General features: G+C 45.3%; 1 protein-coding gene across 2 annotated transcripts in view; it reads right to left on the bottom strand.

The window, feature by feature from the left end:
* Positions 1–18944, bottom strand: part of UCP1 (uncoupling protein 1) — a 46096-nt gene that overhangs the window by 13536 nt on the left and 13616 nt on the right. The window contains exons 4-7 of one of the 2 annotated variants that reach the window (XR_004538950.1): positions 18436–18633; positions 12368–12469; positions 10107–10287; positions 2439–2611 (exon numbers count right to left, since the gene is read on the bottom strand). Coding sequence is in view for 1 of the 2 variants with exons in the window: in XM_033939739.1 (XP_033795630.1) it covers positions 2497–2611; positions 10107–10287; positions 12368–12469; positions 18436–18633 (596 nt within the window). In the remaining variant the exon portion in view is untranslated. The remainder of the gene's footprint in view (positions 1–2438; positions 2612–10106; positions 10288–12367; positions 12470–18435; positions 18634–18944) is intronic. The other variant, XM_033939739.1, reaches the window with a different exon arrangement.

Below are 18944 nucleotides of genomic sequence, written 5' to 3' on the forward strand. Positions count from 1 at the left end.
GTTCGCGACCGGCTGTATTGAACCTTGCAGGCCGCTCTCCACATGAAGCACGTTTCCTCTGACGTGATCGCATCAGAAGGAACATGCAACCATATGGAGAGCGGCCTGCGAGGTTCAATACAGCCGGCCGTGAACTTCATCAGGCCGCTTTGAACAGGAGCGGCAGCGGCGGCAGGAACCATGGATGGATGGGAGGTAAGAACGGGAGGGGAAGCCAAAAAAGGGCTATGGAGCAGGCAGAAAAGGGAGCTATTTTGGTGGAAGGGTTGTGCTGAGTGCACGAAGCAGGCAGGCAGGCATTGCACAACAGGGGGAGAGGCAAAGGGGCTGCTTTGAGGGGATGGTTTTGCTGGGGGCCGACAGCAATCATGGAGGGAACAGAAAAGGGCCACGGATCAGGCAGGCATGCCACAACAGGGCCAGAGGGAGAGCGAAAGGGGCTGCTTTGGGGGGAGGGGTGTGCTGGGGGCAGACAGCCATCAGGGAGGGGGGGAGGAACAGAAGGGGGCCACAAAGCAGGCAGCCATTGCACAACAGGGGAGAGGCAAAGGGGGCTGCTTTGGGGGATGGTTGTGCTGGGGCCAACAGCAATCATGGGGGGAACAGAAAAGGGCCACGGAGCAGGCAGGCATGGCACAACAGGGGCCAGAGGGAGAGCGAAAGGGGCTGCTTTGGGGAGGGGTCTGGGCAGACAGCAATCAGGGAGGGGGGAAGGAACAGAAGGGCCACGAAGCAGGCAACATTGCACAACAGGGATAGGGCTGCTTTGGGAGGAGAGTTGTGCTGTGCAGACAGCAATTATGGGAGAACAGAAGGGAGCCACGAGCAGCAACATTGCACAACAGGGAGAAAAGAGGCTGCTTTGGGGGATGGTTGTTCTGGGCAGAAAGCAATCATGGGAATAAGGCCACAGAGCAGCAGGCATGCACAACTGGGGCCAGGAGAAAGGGGCTGCTTTGGGGATGGTTGTTCTGGGCAGAGAGCAATCATGAGGGGAACAGAAGGCCAAGAAGCAGGCAGGCATTGCACAACAGGAGAGGGAAAGAGGCTGCTTTGGCAAGGCAGGGGAACAGACAGACATAGAAAGACGCACAGACAGGACCAGGGAGAGACACAGACACAAAGAATGACAGACAGCATCCAGGAGAAGAGAGACAAAAAAAAACAAAAAAAACATACAGACATCTACTCTAGCACCCTTATTGTAATGGGCTTAAACACTAGTATATATATATAGATATCAGGGGTCTCAAAGTCCCTCCTTGAGGGCCTCAATCCAGTCTTTTTCAGGATTTCTGCAATAATAGCATGAGATCTATGTGTATGCACTGCTTTCAATGCATATTCAATGCATATTCAGTGTCTGGTTCTAACTATTTCCAGATGTTGTTCTCAGGCTCCCTTAAAATGTCTTGAATCTTATAATAAGATTCAAGACATTTTAAGGGAGCCTGAGAACAACATCTGGAAATAGTTAGAACCAGAGACACTGTACCAGTCTTTGGAAGGTTCAGAGCAGGAAGGTCAGCTAGTTTGACCTCTAGCATAGGAGGGAGGGGGAGTAGTTTTTTCCTCCTTCTGTGCTGACAGGGACACAAACTTATCAGCAGGCTGGCTTTAACAGACAAACTGTTTGATTTAAGTTTTGAGAATGACAAAAAGAGTATTGGATATGTTATAATGGTGTTATGCATATTTAGAAATTTCTGTAAACAAAAGTATGATTTGTGAAACTTTGATTTCGATGTCAAAAGGAATGTTCTTTGTTCAAACCTAAGGACAGCCTCTATTAGCAGATTGACTGACAAGTGTGATGTCAGACTGGACAGAAAATATATATTGTTGAACAACGAATTATAGGTCGGGATTCTTTGCCAGACATGCCAGCGTTTGGCATCTGTAAATAACCCCCCCCCCCCCTATGACGCAAATAATCTTTTGATAATTGTTATGGAAATAAATAAAATTAATACATTTTTTGAATACATTTTGCGTCATGTGCCATCATTCATGTATACTTTACACACCTATAAGCAAACCTGGCTGCTTGGGGGGGGGGGGGGAGGGATGATAAAGGAGCAAAAGAAAATGATTGCATAAAAGATTAATTCCAATTTGTAAAGTTCACTCTGCAACCAATACCTAATTTCTGATCCCAATATCAATCCTGGTCAACTCAGATTTTTTTTTTTTTTTCTTACTGGATGGACTCCTGGTCCCCCTCCCCCTAAAATTCTACAGAAGAGTGAGCAGTAAATACTAGTACCCCCAACCCTAAATTCTGAGAGAGCTCCCTGCTATTGACACAAAGCACCATGTCTCTTTTCCCTCTAGAATTTAAAAAGGGGATATTATATTTTCTCTGTCTTTCCCTACCATTTTGGCTTCCTTTTTTTCTACTAGCTATTGTGTCAGAGGTAGGAAAGGTGCTTAAATACCATTATACACAACGTTGGAATAAAGTCTCTACCAGCAGTTCAGTGGTGTCACTGAGAGTCATGTGGTAAAAGCCAGGTTCTGTTTCGACATCATCATTGCCCTCTTCAGCTGTTCATAGGAGACAAACATCACAACATTCCAGGATCCCAGGCGCAGGAAGGAAGGTACAAACCTGTAAGAAAAAGGCATTCAATATCGTCCTGGTACGGGGGCTGGCGATAAGCTTGTTAACAGTAGCATAACGAGGAGGGGGGCCTAGCTCTCTCCTCCACAACTGGTGAACCCGTTGAATGGACGGAATGATGCCCAATCCCCATCTGCTGATGAGATCGGTTGCCCCTGTGCTGCCTCAGCAGCAAAGTTGGCCTTTTTTCCATCTGCCGTTGCTGGCCCACCTTGCCCATGCACAAGGAATACTGACGATGGCGGCTGGAAGGGAGGCTACTGATAAAATAATGACACGGGGACAAATTTTTCCCCATCCCCGCAGGAGCTCTTTTCCATTCCATCCCAGAGAGTTCTTTTCCTGTCCCTGCCTCATTCCTGCAAGCTCCGTCCTCATCTGCACAAGCCTCAAACACTTTAAAATCCTAAGTGTTTGAGGCTTGTACGGTTAAGGCAGAGTTTAAAGCAGTGGTTCCCAAACCCTGTCCTGGGGGACCCCCAGCCAGTCGGGTTTTCAAGATATCCCTAATGAATATGCATGAGAGAGATTTGCATACCTGTCGCTTCCATTATATGCAAATCTCTCTCATGCATATTCATTAGGGATATCTTGAAAACCCGACTGGCTGGGGGTCCCCCAGGACAGGGTTTGGGAACCACTGGTTTAAAGGAATGGGTCAGGGACAACAACAAAACTCATGGGGACTGGACGGGGAAATTGTGTTCCTGCGGGAATGGGGAAAAATTTGTCCTCGTGTCATTCTCTACACTGCATCACTCTAGAAATCAAAATGTAGCAAAAGTGAGCCAAGTATAGGACAATGAAGCCATTGTGACATCACTGATGAGGTTGGCTCTTAGGCATTGGTGGAATGAGGCTTTATGACATCACAATGCCAGCTCTGGTTATCAGAGGCTGAAGCTTTTTACACTATTTATTTAGTTTTCTATACTATTCTCCCAAGTAGAGAATTATTATTATTATTTATTAGGATTTTTTATACCGCCTATCAAGGTTATCTAAGCGGTTTTTACAATCAGGTACTCAAGCATTTTCCCTATCTGTCCCGGTGGGCTCACAATCTATCTAACGTACCTGGGGCTATGGAGGATCAAGTGACAAGGAGACAAATTTTTCCCTGACCCCGCGGAAACTTATTTTCCCATCCTCTCCCCTTCAGTTCTTTTCCTGTCCCTGCCCCATTCCTACAAGCTCCGTCCTCATCTGCACAAGCCTCAAACACTTTAAAATTTATTTATTTTTTAAAATTTCTATACTGTTTTTATCCAAAACGGTTTACAAAGAGTTACATAAATAAAAAGTTAAGAATCCATAAAAATAAGAAGATAAAATCATAAGTGTTCGAGGCTCAGAAGCCACAGGGACAGGGAAATTGAGTTCCTTCGGGGGACTGGGGACAAATTTGTCCCCGTGTCATTCTCTACTACTGACTTCTTTTCTCTTGAGGCAGCACTGGGGCAGTACAGCAACAGTTCGTATTGAGTGGCGTAGATTGGGCATACCTACCAACGAAAGTAAGATTATTAACGGCGCCAGGACTGCCCTGAGCTGGAAATGCGCTGTATGACACGCCCCATGGAGCTCCTATCCCACTCACTGTTGCAGCCAAGCAATGGAAAGGACTCAATTATGGAGCCCCCCACCTCCCTTGCGCCCTGTGCCTGCACTGCCATACTGGAGCAGTGCTATAGAAATAAATACTAGTGGTATGGTTGGGGGGGGGGGGGGATAGGAAATGCAGTGACCCTCCCCCCTAAAAAAAAGATCAAATGCTAGCTATGCTCTTGCTTGTCAGAAACAGGGGAATTGTATTTATGAATTATTTTGTCACTGGTCTCATATTAGTCTTAAGAACATAAGGATTGCCACTGCTGGGTCAGACCAGTGGTCCATCATGCCCAGCAGTCTGCTCACGCGGCGGCACTTAGGTCAAAGACCAGTGCCCTGAGTCTAGCCTTGTGTACATTCTGGTTCAGCAGGAAGTTGTCTAACTTTGTCTTGAATCCCTAGAGGGTGTTTTTCCCTATAACAGCTTCCGCAAGAGCGTTCCAGTTTTCTACCACTCTGTCTTTATCTACTAAGTCTTTTCCCTTCATTATCTTGAATGTTTCGATCATGTTCCCTCTGTCTCCTCTTTTCAAGGGAGAAGAGGCCCAGTTTCTCTTATCTCTCACTGTACGGCAACTCCTCCAGTCCCTTAACCATTTTAGTTGCTCTTCTCTGGACCCTCTCAAGTAGTACCATGTCCTTCATGAACAGCGGCCAGTGCTGGATGCAGTATTTCAGGTGGGGGTGTACCATGGCCCGGTACAGCAACATGCTAACTCTGATATGTTCGTGATCCCCTTCTTAATCATTCCTAGCATTCTGTTTGCCCTTTTCGCCACCGCCGCACATTGCGCAGATGGCTTCATTGACTTGTCGACCAGTACTTCCAAGTCTCTTTCCTGGGGGGTCTCTCCTAGTACTGCACCGGACATCCTGTATTCGTGTATAAGATTTTTGTTACCAACATGCATCACCTTACACTTATCCATGTTAAACCTCATTTGCCATGTTGCAGCCCATTTCTCGAGCGTGTTTGTCACATTGCAGGTCTTCGCAATCCTTCTGCGTCCTCACTATTCTGAATCGTCTGCAAATTTAATCACCTCGCTCTTCGTAACAATTCCCAGGTCATTTATAAATATGTTGAAGACCACGGGTCCAAGCATTGAACCCTGTGGCACTCCGAGTATTTTCCATTTACCCCCACTCTCTGTTTCCTATCCGCCAACTAGTTTTTAATTCACGTGAGTATTTCACCCTCAATTCCATGGCTCGCAATTTTTCGAAGTAGTCATTCATGCAGGACCTTGTTAAACACCTGAAAATCCAGTTATACAATGTCAACTGGGTCACCCTTGTCTATCTGCTTGTTTACTCCCTCGAAGAAGTGCAGCAAGTTTGTCAAGCAAGATCTTCTTTTGCTGAAGCCGTGCTGGCTAGTCCTCATCAGATTGTGTCCGTCTAGGTCAGGGGTAGGCAATTCCGGTCCTCGAGAGCCGAGCCAGGTCAGGTTTTCAGGACATCCACAATGAATATGTATGAGATGGATTTGCATGCACTGCCTCCTTGAGATGCAAACCTATCTCATGCATATTTATTGTGGATATCCTGAAAACCTGACCTGGCTCCGGCTCTCGAGGACCAGAATTGCCTACCCCTGGTCTAGGTGATCAATGATACAGTCCTTTATCAGCGCCTCTATCATCTTTCCCGGTACCGAGGTCAGACTCACCAGTATGTAGTTTCCCAGTTCTCCCCTCAAACTTTTCTTGAAGACTGGCATAACATGCGCCACTTTCCTGTCTTCTGGAATCCTTCCCGATTTGAAAGACATATTGGCTATTAGTTGGAGCAGTTCTGCTATAGCCCCTTTCAGTTCCTTGATTACCCTCAGATGGATGCCATCCGGTCCCAGGGATTTATTGATTTTAAGCCTATCAATCTGCCTACATACCTCTACTAGACTGACCGTCACCCATGTTGGCTTCTGGTATGTTGTGTATATCCTCTTTGGTAAATACAGATGCAAAAAATGTGTTTAGTTTGTCAGCGATGCTTAGTCCTCCTTTAGCACTCCCTTTATTCCATGGTCATCCAACGGCCCCACCGCTTCCTTCGTGGGTCGTTTCCCCTTAATATATTGAAAAAACAGCTTGAAGATTTTTGCCTTGTTGGCTATTTTTTCCTTGTCTCTTTTGGCCTCTCTTACCTCCTTATGGCACCTGCTTTGATGTTGTTTGTGCTTTTTCCAGTTTTCGCCCGTTTTTCATCTTTTCCATTCCTTAAATGAAGTCTTCTTGTCTCTGATCACTTCCTTCACCGTTACAGTGAGCCATGCTGGTTCCTTGTTCTTTTTCCTCTTGGATCCCTTGTTGATACACGGTGTATATATAGATTTTGCTTCAGTGACTGTGTCCTTAAAAAGGGACCATGCTTGCTCTAGCAATTTTACAGTGCTTATTCTCTTCTTAATTTTCTTCCCCACCATGAGTCTCATCGCTTCATAATTTCCTTTTCGGAAGTTCCGTGCCGTGGCCGTCGTTCTGGATTGATGTTTTGCCCCTGTGTCCAGGTTGAAGCAGATCATATTGTGATCACTGCTTTCCAGCGTCCCTTCTACTTCTACGCCTTGCGCCGGTCCTCGTAGTCCATTTAAAATTAAGTCCAGAATTGCATTTCCTGTCGTATTTTCCTTGACGAGTTGTTCCAGGAAGCAATCGCCTACAGCATCCAGGAATTTGGTCTCCCTACTGCAGCCGGAGGTGCCTAGGTTCCAGTCTATCCCCAGATAATTGAAGTCACCCATGATAATTGCGTTGCCTCCTTTGCAGTTGCGTTTAATCTTGTCCGACATTTCTCCATCAGTTTCTTTGGACTGCCCTGGGGGTTGGTAGTAGTTGCCAATTTTCGTTTCCGTTCCATTTATTCCTGGAATTTTGGCCCATAGAGACTCTACTTTATTTTTCATTTCCGGCGTGTTCTCTCCGGTAGACTCAATTCCCTCTTTGATGTATAGGGCAATACCCCCACCTTTTTGACCTACTCTGTCTCTGCGGTATAGCTTGTATCCCGGTAGCACAGTGTCCCAGATGTTTTCTTCATTCCACCATGTTTCCATGATCCCGATATACTTGAGTTTGCGGCCTGTTACTTTCCTGCATTTTCTTCCTTCTTGTGTCCCTTTCGATCCGTTGGGATTTCTGTCTTGCCTATGATCCGGTGAGTCTTCCCCACTGTCTTCCTGCACGGTATCTTCTGGGTATACCGTTTCCCGAACCATTGACTCTTGGTCGAATGTCGGCTTTCCCCGTCTTCCTAGTTTAAAAACTTCTCAATTTCTCTCTTGATGTTGCTTGCAAGTAGCCTCGTCACGTCTCCGCTGAGGTGGAGTCCATCCTTCCTGTATAGCTTGCTCTTCCCCCAGAACGTCATCCAGTTACGCACGAAATGGAATCCTTCCTCACACCAGTGCCTCATCCACGCGTTGACTACTTGCAGCTCCGTCTGTCTCTTCTCATTGGCCCTGGGTACCGGCAGGTAACATTTGTTGTCGAACTTGTTCTAGACATCTGTTTTCTTTTGAAGCCTTAGCATTGAAAGTTCAGTTATGCAAGGATCTTTTGGCCCCTCCCCTAGCTCAGTCTATTGCAGCAGTCAGGGTCATACCAACTCAGTGCAGAGAGGAGGCGCATGCCTTTTGATGACAACATTCCCCTTCTGGAACGGCTGCACTGGTTCTACCTCCCCCCTCCCCTATATAAATCAGAGAATCTCTAAGTGTGTGTGGACTGTGTGGAATTGTTGATAGAAGCAGTATGTAAGGCTTATTTTGTTTATGTCCAATGAGAAACTTCCCTTGAGTTGTGTCCATTGTGAAGCAGTGACCCACCTACTTTGTATTCATGTGCACCTCATTGGTGTCGCTGGCAGGGATTCACAAGCCTAGGGCTACCAGATGATTGGGAAAACCCGGACATGTGCTCCTTTTAAGTTTCATGTTTCAAGTTTATTTAAAATTTCTTATACCGCCTAATCAAACAATAAAATAACCATAAAATCAAATTAAAAATTATTAATGCTAAACACCACCAGGATATATTAGTACAACAAATGACATGACATACAGACTTACTTCAAACAAATGGGAAAATGGGCGAGAGCTACAATCTTTAGAGAAAAGAACACAGAGAAGAGAGAAAACAATAGGTCGGGATAAAAACAGAAGCATTATTTTAGTCCTTAAAAGGACAGTTATTGTCCAAACGCATCCTGGAATAAGAAGGTTTTTAACTTGGATTTAAATTGGTTTAGTGCCGACTCTACATGTAAGAAATTGGGTAGCGAGTTCCAAAGGGACGGTGCGGTGACAGCGAAATTATTAGATCTCGTGCTGATAAACTTTAAAGATGGTATGGTAAGGAGATTCTGTGACATAGAACGGAGTGATTTAGATGGACTATAAGGGATTAGAAGTCTGTCAATGAACTCTGGTTGGTTACTTGAACGGATTTTAAAGGTTAAAAGTAGGATTTTTACAGCTGATTCTATGTTCAACGGCTAACCAGTGTGCTTTGAATAAAAGAGGACTGTCTGGGGTCCCAGATGGACTTTCCAAAACCTGGCAGTTTGTCCAGGTTTTGGAAAGCCCCGACGAGCTCCAGCCACATCTGGAGGGCATCTGAGCATGCATCGATGACATCACACACATCCACGCATCCTCCCTACTGTTCCTCCCTTGTATGTGCTCTTTCTTAACAAGTTGTAGTTCCTCCCTTTTTCCCCATTGTTCTCATGTCGCAACCCCAACCAAGTATGTCAGTCTTGGAAGGTCTATGTTTATTATTTGTTCCCTATTCATATTTAAATTTTTTAATGTACAACGCTTTGTATTCCAGGAGAAGTTTTAATAAACTCTATTGTGTTTCCATTGATTTATATTGTGGTCCTTCACCCCCAGTGCCTCCTTCCTATGCCCATAGTGCCCCTTCTTCTTAGATTTCTTAGGATGTACAACGTGCGGACATCATGCATAGATTTCTGAGGCGCATAGAACATTTATATTGCGCACCATTGTCTCGCGCGATGTACGCTCGCGTGTACGTTATGCGTAGATTTCTGCGGTGTATAGAACATATTGCGTGCGATTGCCTCGCGCTCAGTTATGCGTGTGATTGTTTGGCGCGCGTTTGTGTTGTGTGTAATTGTGGTGGCATACAATTGCCTTGCACGTTATTGTCTGGTTGGAAATGTCTGCGCACCATTTGTCTTGTGTGTATTTGACTTGCCACCAGGTGGGGGTGCAAGTTTCATTTCAAGGATTTCGTCTTTAATATTCTAAGCTTTGTGTTAATAGTGTTAAGAGCAATCTGTTTAATATGTTTCTCCTGATTTATTGTATGTTACTATATAAAATTTCAATAAAATTTTGGAACTGAAAAAAAAAAAATGGAGGGAGGGTGCAATGGGGAAAGGGGTTCGCTGCTGAGCAATGGGCAGGCCGATGGATACTGGGAAGGGGTGGGATGCTAAGCCAGAGCCACTGCTGCCAAGGGAAGAAGCACATACCATAAGAGGGAACCAGTGACAGGTCAGTCAAAGGAGGTCTTTAGGGGCACAAGGATGAAGGTTTGCCTAGGGCAGGGGTGTCAAAGTTCTTCCTCGAGGGCCGCAATCCAGTCGGGTTTTCAGGATTTCCCCAATGAATATGCATAAGATCTCTTTGCATGCACTGCTTTCATTGTATGCTAATAGATTTCATGCATATTCATTGGGGAAATCCTGAAAATCCAACTGGATTCCAGCCCTCGAGGAGGGACTTTGACACCTCTGGCCTAGGGTGAAGCAAATGTAAAACTAGAATATATCGTGCCTCGATCCAGTTTCTTACTAGAATAAGGGAGTCGGATTGCATGCATCCAGTAACTATCCTTACCCTTTGTAAAAAGCAGTTGGTCCTTCTTTTGTCAACATGGTCCATGCACAATGCAGGGCACTTCTGTATTGCCCTGGGGGAGAATTCATGTACCTAGTCTTCACAACATCTACAGGAGATGCTATAACCGTGGTGCAGAATCCAGCTCCAAAAGCCGACACAAAGTGACAGGGCAAGTTATCTACAAATCACAAACAGAAGAGCTTCTCAGGGTAAATTGTTTCAAAACGTAATCGTTGAGTTAACATTGGACCCGGGGGCACGACAACAACTCATACGTATCATTAGGAGGAATCAAGTCCATTAGTAAAATTTCACATTCCTTTCTATACTTACTAACTGCGATCTGGACTGGCCTCCCTCCTCAAATCAGATCTTTCGCAAAACCTTAAACTGCTATGTTCCATCACCTTTTAGGCAAAAGCTCCAATTAATGTTAATGAATCTTTCTTTGTTATTTAATTTTGTAAACCGAATCGAGCTCCTATTTTTAGGAGATGATTCGGTATATAAGACTAAGAGTTAGATTAAATTAGACCAGACATGGGCAACTCCGGTCCTCGAGGGCCGGAATCCAATCAGGTTTTCAGGATTTCCCCAATGAATATGCATGAGATCTATTTGCACGCACTGCTTTCAATGCATATTCATTAGGGAAATCCTGAAAACCCAATTGGATTCCAGGCTTTTGAGGACCGGAGTTGCCCATGTCTGGATTAGACCCATTCAGTACTTCCATACGTTTCCATGAATGATGTCACATGACCTCATACCAGCTGTGCTAAACCTATAGCCCGAGTTCTTTGTGTGAAGTGTAAAACACCATTCATTTCATCGACGCCTACTACATCTTATTTTGGGACGCACCTACCGGCTGATACAGAGAGTAATAGTTTTCCCAGACTTGATAAGACTGTACACTAGTGAACAATGCCAGTGCATATCAAAACTGTGGTATATAAGTATAGGATAATGATATTATTTCTCACTTATCTATCATGACATAGTGTCTCTCCTACATTGCACGATGTATTTGCAGCAGTAATTGGTTCTTGCTGGGTGACATCTTGGACTTTGCATTATCCTTTAAGGCACAAGTAAAATTGGTTGTGTCAAGTATATTTTGTTGGCTTCGAGTGTTGCGCAGACTAAGAGATTTTCTGTCTGAGGACAATTTTAGGATGACTGTCATGACGATAGTAAATCCCATTTTTGATTATTGCAATGTCATGTATTTGGGTCTCGCGCATTGTGTTCTCAAAGCCATGCAATTCACCCAGAACGCCGCTGCACATATGGTTACGCGTGTATCACGATTTGAGCACATTACACCTATGTTAAAAGAGCTACCTTGGTTGCCCATCAGTACTCGCATCGAATTTAAGGCTCTTTGTTTACTATTTAAATCGCAGCGTGATGCCGGCCCTGTGGCGGTGCGTTCGATGCTGCACTTTTATCAGCCGTCGCAGAGCCTGTGTTCAAAGGACAAATTATGTCTTGTTTTGCTCTCCTTGACTGTAGTGAAATGCTCAAGTTATTGTAAGTCAATGTTTTCTGTGCAAGGACCTACCCATTGGAATAAGCGACCAGTAGATCCTCTGTATTACAGTTCAGGAAAGGGCTTAAAACTGTCCTGTTTTTGCGCATTTTTATAAACTGTAAATAGTCATTTTTCAGTAGAGTAGGAGCAGGGGGAAAAAATGTATTGTTTTAGGTTAGTTTTATTTTATTTCTTTTAAAGTGTATTTGGTATTTGTAAGGATGTAATTTGATATTTGCATGTTTTAATTATTTGGGATGTTTTATTGGAATTCACATAGAATTTGCAGGATATGCGGAATAGACATTTTTAAAATAAATAAGTGTCCAAACCTCCTTACACTTTGAGTTCAACTTTTCTGTCATGTCGACACCTACTATCCCATGGAGATGCTTGTCTAATGAGTTCAGCCCTTCTTTGGGGCAACACGGTCAAACTAAGGCGCGCTAGTGCGTCTTAGCGCGCGCTAAATGCTAATGCACGCTAATGAGTCCATAGGATATAATGGACACGTTAGCACATGTTAGCATTTGACGCGAGCTAAGACGCACTAGCGCGCCTTAGTAAAAGACCCTTAAATGTTTGCATTGAGTCTTTACTCTTATAAAACAATAGATTTACTGTTTGGCAGAATACGTGCTTGCAATTATCATCCAATAGCAATCCTAAAAATGCAGTGTAGCTTAAGACATGATCATTTATTTTAAAGCAAACGGATCACCTGTCATTAGCTTGTGTTGGAGAAGGGCATCCTTTATCAGATCATAGGTTACGAGCTCTGCGCAGTTGACAATGGCGTTTCTTGTCACATTAGGGAGAGTTCCTACACCAAAATCAAACACATTTGTAGGCTTATTATACTGTATTTTAGATAGATGTAATACGCATTTTTCTCAAAGGTACAGAACTTGTCCGGAAGGAGTGACTTGGGTGCGTAGGTTTTCCTCTCAACTAGAATAAATATGTAAGAAACAACCCATGTGTCTCCTTTCACATCTTAAAACCCAAAGAAAAAGAAATTATGGCAATAAGGAAGGGTGTCAGGTCAAGCGCTCAGTTGTCGGCGCGCGCCTTTGTCTTCCGCGTTGTTGTCTATGAACCCCCCCAAACCCCCCACAACGCCGGCGCGATTTGTATTAAGTAAACTGGGGGTGCTCCCCAACAAACCCCCCCCGTCGGAGCCCCTAAAAACAGTAATTTTCTTCGCGCGCGCCTCCGTCTTGCGCTCAGTTGTCGGCGCGCGCCTTTGTCTTCCGCGTTGTTGTCTATGAACCGGGGTGTCAGGTTAAAAGCGCGCCGGGACAAAGGCGCGAGCAGACAATTGAGCGCCGCACGGAGGCATGCGCCGAAGAAAATTACTGTTTTTAGGGCTCCGACGGGGGGGGGACGTGGGGGGGGAACCCCCCCACTTTACTTAATACAGATCGCGCTGCGTTGTGGGGGCATTGTGGGGGGTTTGGGGGGTTGTAACTTGTAACCCCCCAAATTTTACCGAAAACTTCACTTTTTCCCTGTTTTTAGGGAAAAAGTTAAGTTTACAGTAAAATGTGAGGGGTTACAACCCCCCAAACCCCCACAACGCCAGCGTGATTTGTATTAAGTAAACTGGGGGTGCTCCCCAACAAAAACCCCTGTCGGAGCCCCTAAAAACAGTAATTTTCTTCGGCGCGCGCCTCCATCTTGCGCTCAGTTGTTGGCGCGCGCCTTTGTCTTCCGCGTTGTTGTCTATGAACCATAAGGAAGTGCTCAAACTACTGTTTAAGTGGACAGAGCCAAATGGTCTTTTTCTTCGTCCAGCTAGTGTGTGATCATTTTGACCATTTGGGGGAAAACATCATAACAGAGCATCTAAGCTAAATGTCGAAAAAGTTGTCCATTTTGTAAAAATAACATAGATACCTATATGCTTTTATAAACTAGGCCGTCAGAACTATCCCTACTAGTCACAAACTCTCATATAAATTTACACTTGCTGTACAAAAGTTTTGCTGGGTTTCTTTACTGTGAACTCGGCCTATACCACACACTGTGTACAAAGGCCCTGATTCTATAAATGATGCCTAGAACATAGGTGCCGAAAAATGCGGCGCCTGGTGCATGTCAGTCATAGATGCCATTTATAGAATTGCACCTAGAAGCAACTAAAGCGAACTTATATATTGACGGGTGCCCTAACCAGTGACATAGCCAGGAAGCCAATTTTGGGTGGGCCTCAGCCCAAAGTGGGTGAGCTTCTCTCTTTCCCTCCCTTAAGAACACAAGATTTGCCAACTGGGACAGACCGAGGGTCCATCAAGCCCAGTATCCTGGTTTCCAACAGTGGCCAACCCAGGTCCCAAGTAGTAAACGATTTTAAGCAGTGGATTTTCCCCAAGCCATCTCAATAAGAACCTATGGACTTTCTCTGTTTAGGGAATTATCCAAACCTTTTTTAAATCCCGCTAAGCTAACTGATTTCACCACATTCTCCGGCAACGAATTCCAGAGTTTAATTATACATTGTGTGAAGAAATATTTTCTCCGGTTTGTTTTAAACTTACTACTTAGTAGCTTCATCGCATGTCCCCTAGTCCTACTATTTTTGGAAAGAGTGAACAAGCGATTCATATCTACCTGTTTCACTCCGCTCATTATTTTATAGACCTCTATCATGTCACCCCTGAGCCATCTCTTCTCCAAGCTGAAGTTGTCCCATCCCTTTCATCATTTTTGTTACCCTTCTCTGTACCTTTTCTAATTCTGCTATATCTTTTTTGATATATGGTGACCAGAACTGCACACGGTATTCGAGGTGCAGCCGTACCATGGTGCGCCAGTCCATGCAATTTATTCACTTTTTAACTTGTCGATTTGGCTCTAGTACATCTTCCAGACTCACCGAGATTCCTTTCCGTTCCTCCCGCATCATCACCCTTGAAAACCATTTCCGGTTCAGGTAGATCTCACACATCTTCTCCGCAAAAGATCGAAGCAAAGAATTCGTTCATGTCTCTCCGCTTTGGCCTGGGAGGGGGGGGGGACGGACGGAATGGAGGATGGGTGCTGGCACCTCCATCAAAACAGCACCCGGGGTGGTCCGCCACCCCCCCTTATTACGCTAGGACTGGCGCCTAATTTAACAATTACCAGCGAATGTTCAGAGCTAACACCAGTGCTAGAGGCAATTAACGTTGGGCTAGTGTATATGTTCAAAGGGCACAGCATGGGCACCGAAGATCAGTGCAATTACATGCAAATGTAAGTAAAGCAGACGTAAACAAGGCGTGCAGTAGTCCTCCTGAAACCCTAATGCCAGATGCTGGCATTCCATTGCTTGCTGGGTAGGCCTAACTCAGTTGCCCATGACCCCCTTCCTTCCTTTCAAGCGACAGTTAGGGTCCACTTGGGAGGAAGGCCCTTTCCCCGAGATCCTTCCAGTTCTGTCTTGCCATGCGACGGCAACGTGGGGCAGAGCAGCTGCATGCCATCTCCCATCACAACTCTGAACATTCGGCCGCCCGATGGCGGGGAGGGTGCTGCCATTTGTTCCTGGCTGTCGGCAGTGCCAAGCTCGGGTGTGATGCAAGTTTCAAGTGTTTCAAGTTTATTTGCATTTGATGAACCGCTTATAAAAACATATCTAAGCGATGTACAGTTTAAAAGCCACCAGGTGGTGGTTTCACATACAGTTTAGACGAATTAGACAAAAGACAAACAATATAAAACAGTTAAGATAAGGACTTACATGAAGGGGCAGGAAAGGAGGGAAAAGTTACAATATCTGTATTTGTTGAAATTTACATAAAAGGGAAAACACGATAAGGAACCCGCACACTGTCCCATCAGCCACCTCCTCGTGCTCCCTAATGCGCACGCACCAGGCTCGACACTAATAGCATGCAGGTGATTTGCATACTATTAATGGTGAATGTAGTTACCGGATGCTAGGGTCCACCTTGGGGGGGGAGTCAGCGCTCACCACTGAAACCTTCCGCCCAATGTGTGGCGGCGGCCAAGAAACCAAACAAGATGCTAGGAATTATTAGAAAAGAGATGGTAAGCGAGACTAAGAATGTTATAATGCCTCCATGGTGCGACCTCACCTGGAGTATTGCATTCAGTTCTGATCTCCTTATCTCAAGAAAGATAAAGCAGCAGTAGAAAAGGTTAAAAGAAGAGCAACCAAGATGATAAAAGGGATGGAACTCCTTTTGTATGAGGAAAGACTAAAAAAGTTAGGGCTCTTCAGCTTTGAAAACAGACAGCTAAGGGGAGATATGATTGAAGTACATAAGAACATAAGCAGTGCCTCTGCTGGGTCAGACCAGGGGTCCATCATGCCCAGCAGTCCACTCACGCAGCGGCCTATCAGGTCCAGGACCTGTTAGTAACCCTCTGTCTATACCCTTCTATCCCCTTTTCCTTCAGGAAATTGTCCAATCCCTTCTTGAACTCCAATACCATCCTATCACGCCATCTGGAAGCACATTCCAGGTGTCCACCACCCGTTGGGTGAAGAAGAATCTCCTAGCATTGGTTCTGAATCTGTCCCCTTTTAATTTTTCCAAATGCCCTCTCGTTCTTGTAGTTTTTGAAAGCTTGAAGAATCTGTCCCTCTCCATTTTCTCTATGCCCTTCATGATTTTGAAAGTCTCTATCATATCCCCTCTAAGTCTCCGCTTCTCCAAGGAAAAGAGCCCCAGTTTCTCCAATCTTCCAGCGTATGAAAGGTTTTCCATACCTTTTATCAAACGTGTCACTCTCTTCTGAACCCTCTCGAGTATCGCCATATCCTTCTTTAGGTACAGCGACCAATATTGGACGCAGTACTCCAGATGCGAGCACACCATCGCCTGATACAACGGAAGGATAACTTCTTTTGTTCTGGTTGTAATACCCTTCTTGATTATACCTAACATTCTATTCGCTTTCTTAGCGGCTTCTGCGCACTGTGCTGACGGCTTCATGGTCTTGTCCACTATTACCCCCAAGTCCCTTTCTTGGGTACTCTCACTCAGTAACAGCCCTCCCATCATGTAGCTGTACCTCGGGTTTCTGTTCCCTACGTGCAAGACTTTACATTAAACTTCATCTGCCATCTCGTCGCCCACTCCCCTAGCTTGTTCAGGTCCCTTTGTAAATCTTCGCAGTCCTCTTTAGTCCTAGCCCCATTAAATAGTTTGGTGTCGTCTGCGAATTTTATTACTTCGCACTTCATCCCTGTCAAAAATTACAAAGACTAGGGGACACTCGAAATTGAAGGAAATACTTGTAAAATCAATAAGAGGAAATATTTTTTCACTCAGAGAATAGTTAAGCTCTGGAATGCGTTGCCAGAGGTTGTGGTAAGAGCGGTTAATGTAGCTGGTTTTAAAAAAGGTTTGGACAAGTTCCTGGAGGCAAAGTTCATCAACTGCTGTTGAGACAGACATGGGAAATGCCACTGCTTGCCCTGGATCGGTGGCATGGAATGCTGCTACTATTTGGGATTTTGCCAAGTACTTGTGACTTGGATTGGCATCCATGAAGACGGGATTCTGAGCTGGATGGACCATTGGTCAGACCCAGTAAGGCTATTCTTATGTTCTTATGAAGTTATTTTTCAGCACTGTTCCTGTGATCATCTTGATCTTATCGTAACTTTACGTTGCTATTTATCCCCAACAGATCCTGTTGGACATTACCTGCTAAAATGTACATATTACATTTTCGCTCAGCAAATTGTATTTCTATACTATTGCCTCCTGAGGTCTCTGATCTCTGTATTATCCTCTGAATATCTACTTATTGTATTTCGCTGAATGTCCAGCACTCTTGATTGTAAACCGCCTAGAAGTCGCAAGATTGTGGCGGTATAGAAGAATAAAGTTATTATTATTATTATTACTAGTCTTATAGTCCGTTACATTAACGGGTGCTAGAATATATGTGTGTGTGTGTCTCTCTTTATTTCTTCAAGCAGCGTGTGCAGCAGTCTTCACACGCTGCTTCGGATCCTTCTACTGCCCTGATTTACTCTGGCACGTCCGGAGCAAATCAGGGCAGTAGAAGTGCCCGAAGCAGCGTGTGAAGACTGCTGCACACGCTACTTAAATCGCCAGTCGGGCCCGCAGTAAGGGAAGAGGGGGGGCGGCAAATGACTCGGGTCCCGGGCAGCGGAAAGTTGCTGGGCTCCTCAGTGGGGGCGCTGAGTGGCCGCGATCCCTCTCCTCCCAGACCCCCCCCCCCCGGAGGAACGGAGATCGAGTTGCCGCCATTTTGAAGATCGTTCTGCCCTGCTCCTTGACTGCATTGGACTTCCGACGCAGGTGGGGATCCTGAGAGAAGCCGCTGCCTCGTCTTTCAACTTAAAAATATAGTAAGGCAAGGAGCAGGGCAGAGCGAAGAACAGCAGAGTCTGGTGCAGTTTGAGAGAGGAGCTGGTACCATGCAGAGTGAGAGGCGGGGGTGAGGAAGGCCGCCGCAGCTGTGTAACTTTTTTTTTTTAATTTGAAAGCCGCTGCCGCCGCCGCCGCCAGGGCCGCGCATGCGCACTCGTGTTTCCGCGACGAATCAGGGAACACGACTTTTGAGTGCGCATGCGCGGCCTAGCATTTTATTATATTAGATTATCATCTCCTGCATTACAGAGAACAGCATGAGAGTTCTGAGCATCGTCTGTAATTAGGCACACAACCGGTACTATTCTTTAACTTATATGCCCAAATTTGCACACGTTGGAAATCTGGGTGTTCAGCTTGATGGGATTCGACCCTATGAGACTTAGATTTGTGCAGCCTGTGCTCTAAGCAAGTACCTGATTCTACCCACCTTTCCAGAGCCCTCTTATGCCTTCTTCCTTAGTGATGGTTTTGTAAGCATGGAGCGTCCCGTCATATCTCTTTTTCATCCCATGAAGATTGGTCTGTGCTTGCAATCTGACTTTCACCACATCTGTTGGCTGTGCGATAGTGACTGCCAGTGCTCCAGTGGTGCACCCAGCTAGGATCCTGCTTCCAATGCCAGCATCTGCCCAGAGAAAAAAAAGTGCATATACTTACTTTAAAATTTGCATCTTCATCCCCAGCACTAAAAAAATTTGACCACGTGACACCCTACTACCGGCAGCTACATTGGCTGCCGATGAAGGCACGCGTAAAGTTCAAATTTGCCTGTTTCTGCTTTAAAGCATTACACGGACTTGCCCCCAAATACATTACTGACCTTTTCTCCTTCTCAACCAACAGACACAAGAGAAGTTCACATTCCAACTTCGTTTCCCCCCCCCAGTGAGAGGTTGCAAACTGAAAAAACACCATGAATTCCTTCTCTCACACCAA

Source organism: Geotrypetes seraphini, chromosome 1 (assembly GCF_902459505.1).
Source record: "Geotrypetes seraphini chromosome 1, aGeoSer1.1, whole genome shotgun sequence".
Taxonomy (NCBI): Eukaryota; Metazoa; Chordata; class Amphibia; order Gymnophiona; family Dermophiidae; genus Geotrypetes; species Geotrypetes seraphini.